Raw genomic sequence first — 6,119 nt, forward strand, 5'->3', positions numbered from 1 at the left:
GGGTAGAAAGATGGCTGATGCAAGCAGCGGGAGCTCAAATCAGGTACAGCTTAAATTCTTTCCTCGTCTAAGCTAAATTGTTTTACAATTATTTGTTTCAAATAGTTTACGCTTTTGTTAGGTCTTCGTGGTTTAATATACTATGTGTCTCTCACAATCTTTAAGGGACAATGCTGTTATATGGCGCGAGCTAACCGCAATGGTGCCCTTTGAGATTCTCCTAGATGCGATCTTTTAGTAGTAATGGGCTTCACGAATCACTTTTTACTGCTTCACTTCTTCCTTTTTGCTTTTCCCACCGCTGCGACAATGTTGCTTTCTTATTCGTGTATGGCTTTAACGTTATGCTAGCTTCAAGATTATGGTTCACTCAAGCTAGGTTTAAACTTGACGCGTCGCAACGCGCGTCAAAAATGATCTAATCGCGGTGGCTCCGCACATGCTATTGGAGAAGACTTCATTCATCTGTTCTTGGTATGAAAATGTTTGTTTGTCAGGTCCCTTTAGCAGACATCATCAGCACTGCTCAAAATCTTGTTACAATACTGAGCAACAGTTTAGGCTCAGCAGGAAATGTCAGGCCAGCCAGGCAGGGTAGGGCAGATCCAGGTTGTGGACAGGGAGCACAGACAGAAAAGGCCCAGTCCAGTCACCGCAGCCAGTCAGTACAACAAGAAATGGCAAGGTATGCGACAGGCAAGTAGGCTGTTTTTGTGTTACTTTACAGTTCCAGTACTCTAACCCAGTCATGTTTTTAGGTCTTTTCCTGGATTTTTCCGCAAAGAGGTCAGGGGGAAAAGACGTTTTGCACCATATACACGTCAAAAGAAAAGCTTTTTGGTCAACTTTTTCCTACTTGACAAACAGCGTGGGAAAACTCCCAAAGGAGAACTAGAATTACGACTTATGCTGGCTGGACTTGGGAAACGATCATTAACTATAGATGAAAACATCACTCATTCAGAGGTATGATAGTATTTGCTACTTTCCCCAGTTTGCTGTCAAAATGAAATAAATGTAATGTAAAATATAACGTGGTATATTTCATACACATTTATTAACCACATTTTTTGTTAGACTATATGCTCTGCAAGACTGCTCCAGTATTGAGCATCACATTGAACACACCACCAGTTAAGACGATCATAACACTATGCTGAGCAAACCTTTAATGAGATGCAGTCAGGCTGTTGAATTGGGAATATGTGATGTATGTAATTGATAACTGCATTGCATGTCTGTTAAACCATATGTTAATATTTGTTCAAATTTCTAAATTGTGTAAACTCTTCTGTGTCATTCAAGTTGACAGATTTGCTTGTGAAAGCATATCCAAAGCTTACAAATATCTCTGGTGGCTGGTTATTGCACAAGTCTACAGGTAAGTGGGCTCCCTATAATTAATGCCGAATTCAAATGTGGCTGTTTTGTAGATCTCATATTTTTTTATTGAATGTTTATCAATAATTAAGATATTTTTTTTCCATTTTAGGTGGAGGGGGACAACGCAAATTGCTTGTCGTTCCTCCTGACTCAGATGGATACAGTGGGCAACAGTTAAAAGCAATTAGTGGGAATGGCAAATGTATCATGTACATTCCTCCCTTACAAGAAGAAATTGACAGTACTGCATTGCCACCAGAAGCAAAGGAATTTGAACAAATGCCCAAAGCCCAGTGTACATCATGTAGAAAAATGTTTCCTCTTCAGGCTCTTCCAATCCATATCCAGGAATGCCAGAAGGAGCAGGTTGATTTGTGTATTTCATCTGACAATGTATGTTGAAGCTTAGTTAAATCTTTTTGGGTTATTTTTCGATCCCATGATTTAACATGTACAAAATATTAAATCAATTGGCTGTTAACGTTTCATCTGCAGGAAAACTGTACAGAAGAAGATTCAGTCTCAAATGACCTGGACATCCAGAGGGAGATGGTAAGACGTTTTGTACAAATGTCCTGATAAGTGTTTTAAAACTACAAAACTAAATTCTAATATTGTTTCTTTTGTTGTTGTTTTGTTACAATTCTTTTGCCAGACTGCTGAGTGTCCGATGTGCAAAAAAGTATTTAATGTTGATGTCATTGAAGTACATGCATCTGACTGTGGATTACGGTAAAAAAATGTCACCATTACCTTGATTTCATGACTGCGGTCTATATATGTATATGAGGTTCATTTTAATTTCCTCATATCAAAAGGAGCTTGCATCATAAAATGCTACTAAATTTTATAAATATATTTTGTTAACACTCTTATTCATTAAGGGGAGAACATGCAGAACATGGGGTTAGCATGTCAGATCACCCTATAGATTGCTTCCAGAGGTAAAACCACAAGTATCTTTTCAGAAGTATGTTGTCCATTATTCATTTAGTTATCTCTCTGCTGTCAGTATAACTTTCTTCCATTTTTTTTCCAGTTCTGACGACATACTTAATTGGATTAGTGGCCAGGTGGAGGAAACCAACACATTTTCCATCTGTGTATCTCGAACTGACCTCTTCACCCGCGGCATGCAGCAGTGGCAACGTCAGAAGAAAACATCTCCTAAATGTAGATTAAGGGTTACCTTCTTTGGGGAAGCAGGCATTGACACTGGTGCCTTAAGCGTTCCTAACAGGTTTAGTAGGTGTTAAAAGTACACATTTTAAAGTAGACAATTTGTGAAATCACAGTTTTATAATTTATAATTTTGCTGTTTTCTAGAAATGCTTGCAGAGATTGAGAGAAAGCTCTTTGTCTGTAGTGCAGACAAAAAAGGAAAAAATCCTCTTTACTGTCTGAACAGTTTGGATCAAAACTACTTCAGGTGAGTCTAATCAGTAGTTCTGGTTATTTTATATGTATTGAGGAAATAACCTAAAATATATTTAAATACATTATACTATTTGATTTTATCTTATTAGGAGTGCTGGAGAAATCATGGCAGCTAGCTTGGCGCAAGGGGGACCTCCACCAGCCTTTATGCGCGAATGGTGCTTCAGATATCTCTGTTCTGGTGATTCTGACAGCATTCAGGTGTCAGCTACTGATGTCACTGATCGGGAACTGTCGCTTCTTATTGAGACGGTAAAAAAATTATGAAATCAGGCGGGTACTGAAAAGTAACTATGATTATGCACTTATTAGTCTACAAGTAAAGGTGTCTTCAGTTTCATTTGAAGTATTTTTTGTTTTGTTATTAGTTATATTGGGTTAATGTCTGTTTGGGTAATTTCTGCTCTTGTACTGTGATCCGTGACCGTGCACAATAATTTCTCAAATGTAACATTGAAACACTAGTACACTATTCTGATATTGTGGATGTTACCGTCGTCTAATCCAGTGTACTCATTTCTCTAACAAATGTTTTCCTCATAATATTGTAATCATGTCTTTCCACTGTATATATTGACATTGCTGATTTAGGGGACCAGATCCACATTTTTGGACAACCTTATTTTGGACAGTCTTCTTAAGAAGTGGAAATTTAAATAATTCAATTCAATATTGTGTTTTCAGATTAGCAGTGCAACTGATGTTGAGCTCGGTGAACATACTGATGAAATTCTAAACTGTGGATACACTGGAAGGTTGTCTGTAGAAAAGAAAGATCACATAATCAGGTATTTATTAGGTGTTTCTTTGTTGACTGCTGAAATGGTTACTACTTTTAACACAAAATACATGGACTACTTATGTGCAGTTACAGTTTCAAAACCACTATATTTACACTATATTTTCCCTGCTCCAACACTCACTCACTCAGTTAATTCAGGGATGTCAGGTTTTATACATTTTTTTTGCTGTTTTAAAAAAAAATACGTGTATTTCTACTGTTTTTGAAGGGCCATTATACTCCACTCAACCATGAGAGTCGTTCCGGTGCTTGATCAGCTTAGGAAAGGACTGCTGCTTTATGATCTTCTTAAGATAATGAACTTGTACCCAGAACTTTGTCTACCACTGTTTGTACCAGGAGATGATGACAAGGTAACTAATCCTTTACTATGGCATTTCTATTTAATTAGCATTAAAGGAATGGTTTCCAGCTCTAGGCATTGCTGATGTCCAGGTTAGAACTAAAGCTGCAGCACTATACTAACAGACACTAAAAGCCTAGTCACCTAAATCAAGACCAGGCTTCTTTGTGAATTTCATCCACTATTCAGGCAGTTTGAGAGGTGGGTTTTTATTATTATTTGCATTTGCATGTTTTTACAGGAACATTGTGGTCAGTTTTAGTGACTTCTAGTGTTTTGTTACCTCTAGTTCAAAACTAAGGGGACATCAAAATAATTGATTTTAGGTAGATGCAGCTTTTATTCTGGAGAAGTGCCACCCTGACTTCAGCGAGAAGGGATCCCTGAAATACAGCAAGGAAATTAACATTATGAACTTGTTCCAGGATTTCTTACAAGAAATTGAGGATCAAGGTATGTTTTAGCTTTTGTTTAAAAAAAACAAAAACAAATCTCTATTCACCCTAACATGTTTTCAATCCTTTATGTAAGAACAAGGTGAACATGGAGAAATGTCCGTTGGCAAAATCATGCAGTGGATGACGGGCCAGGGACACAAACCTCTTTTGCCAAGTGAAAAGCAGGACTTCAGCATAACTGTAAAGTTCTATCATGACTGTGATGGCAGTCATACTGTTTGTTTTCCAACAGTAAGCACATGCAGTCGCACAATCACTTTTCCCTCTGCTCACTTGAAAACATCTGATGACTTCAAAAACATTATGTACTTGGCCATATCTTGTGGGGAGTCTTTTGATGTAGGATGTAAGGAAGCAAGAAATGAAATTCAACACTTCCTTCCTTGTTCTTTTTATTCACATAGGATATCTTACATCAATATTAACATTTATGTATTTATATAATGTTTCACTGCCAGTTTTTTTATAACATGTAGCATGTCATGACAGATGTCAGCCAAGGTAATGTACAAGTCTGCAGTTCATTTTAAATAAATGTTTACAAAACAGCTGTTATTTGCCTGTTAGGTCTCAGTTATTGCTTTCTGTTCTCCAAAGGTGTTCAGCATATTGAACCATTGATATGTAAATGTCTCTACCATAGGATTCTGATGTTGCAAGAGGATTGATGATAGATTTAATTGTTTCCATCACAGCTGGAGGCAGTGGGCTCTCAATTCGTGGCACCTGAACGCCAAAAGGTTCTTCATTTGCAGAATCGAAGGACTCCCAGTCTGTTCCAAACAGCTCCAGATTCTGAAACTAAATAAAAAGAAAATGCTACCTTGCATAAAATTGTTAATTAAAATATACAGCATAAGAGGCAGAGTTACGTCATAACTACCCTAGGGTAAGTGATTTAATACAAACTTGCAAATTCTCTTCAGAGTCACCAGAAGAATTCTGCATGTGTCCCAGAACCCACAGCTGGTTTGGGCTAAGTCCACCTTCAGATTGTAAGGGATGATTATCCCAGCCTTCAGTAAAAATGTGGAGATCATGTTCTAGGCGTGCAAGAAACACATAATGCACACAGAACATATGGAGAGAATCTGACAAGTCCAGCAAGCCATCTTCTTCAAGCCCATGAAGAACTTCGTAGTACAGCTGAGTTACACTGAGCCAAACATCTCGCCAAAGGCGCTCGATTCTAAACAGAGAAGGGAAAGAGGAACAGCTGTGTTAGCCAAGTAACTGATAGCTTGCTCTTGAATATGCTTTTGAAATGGTTTTATAATAATCTTACTATTACAATACTTTGCATAGTTAATTGGTAACCTTTGATTATGCACACTCTTCCCTGCAATGAAGCTTCCTCTTCCTGTGCCTTTTACAGTGAACATGGTTTCTGCAATTCCAACATTTTCCACACCTTCATCACCCCTCACTCTAGAAAATGTAGGAAAAAAAGCATAAAGTAGCAGTTCAGCTTTTAAATACTGAGCAAGTTTGCTTAAGCAGAAAATCAAGAATCTTCTACCACGATTACCTTGATGACCAGCCATAGTTTTGAACTGCTTTTAGAAAAAAAGAAAGCGCAGTGCTTGAGCAGTTATTATCTGCTGGTTCCAGGTACATGATCTATATGTAAAGTACACAAAATGTCTCAGTAAGCAATCATTTACTTTTCACGTAGCATGAAAATCGAACTAATCAA

General features: G+C 37.6%; 1 protein-coding gene and 3 long non-coding RNA genes across 4 annotated transcripts; 3 read left to right on the forward strand and 1 right to left on the reverse strand.

Moving 5' to 3' along the window:
* Nucleotides 1-310: 310 nt before the first annotated feature.
* On the forward strand, nucleotides 311-2,639 carry LOC143508668 (uncharacterized). The gene is made up of 9 exons (XM_076997329.1): nucleotides 311-685; nucleotides 759-786; nucleotides 868-966; nucleotides 1,306-1,381; nucleotides 1,493-1,776; nucleotides 1,879-1,935; nucleotides 2,039-2,115; nucleotides 2,268-2,327; nucleotides 2,423-2,639. The coding sequence occupies exons 1-9, from the start codon at nucleotides 477-479 to the stop codon at nucleotides 2,637-2,639; spliced, it is 1,107 nt and encodes a 368-aa protein (XP_076853444.1). The 5' UTR covers nucleotides 311-476.
* A 23-nt stretch (nucleotides 2,640-2,662) lies between these two features.
* On the forward strand, nucleotides 2,663-3,528 carry LOC143508839 (uncharacterized). Its single transcript, XR_013129508.1, has 3 exons — nucleotides 2,663-2,812; nucleotides 2,910-3,072; nucleotides 3,505-3,528. It is a non-coding gene; the product is annotated as an uncharacterized LOC143508839 (long non-coding RNA).
* A 309-nt stretch (nucleotides 3,529-3,837) lies between these two features.
* Nucleotides 3,838-4,614, forward strand: LOC143508838 (uncharacterized). Its single transcript, XR_013129507.1, has 3 exons — nucleotides 3,838-3,975; nucleotides 4,292-4,418; nucleotides 4,497-4,614. It is a non-coding gene; the product is annotated as an uncharacterized LOC143508838 (long non-coding RNA).
* Nucleotides 4,615-4,796: 182 nt separating this feature from the next.
* Nucleotides 4,797-5,874, reverse strand: LOC143508840 (uncharacterized). Its single transcript, XR_013129509.1, has 3 exons — nucleotides 5,741-5,874; nucleotides 5,333-5,612; nucleotides 4,797-5,224 (listed from the first exon to the last, which is right to left on the reverse strand). It is a non-coding gene; the product is annotated as an uncharacterized LOC143508840 (long non-coding RNA).
* Nucleotides 5,875-6,119: the final 245 nt, after the last annotated feature.

Source organism: Brachyhypopomus gauderio, chromosome 2, assembly GCF_052324685.1.
Source record: "Brachyhypopomus gauderio isolate BG-103 chromosome 2, BGAUD_0.2, whole genome shotgun sequence".
Lineage (NCBI taxonomy): Eukaryota > Metazoa > Chordata > Actinopteri > Gymnotiformes > Hypopomidae > Brachyhypopomus > Brachyhypopomus gauderio.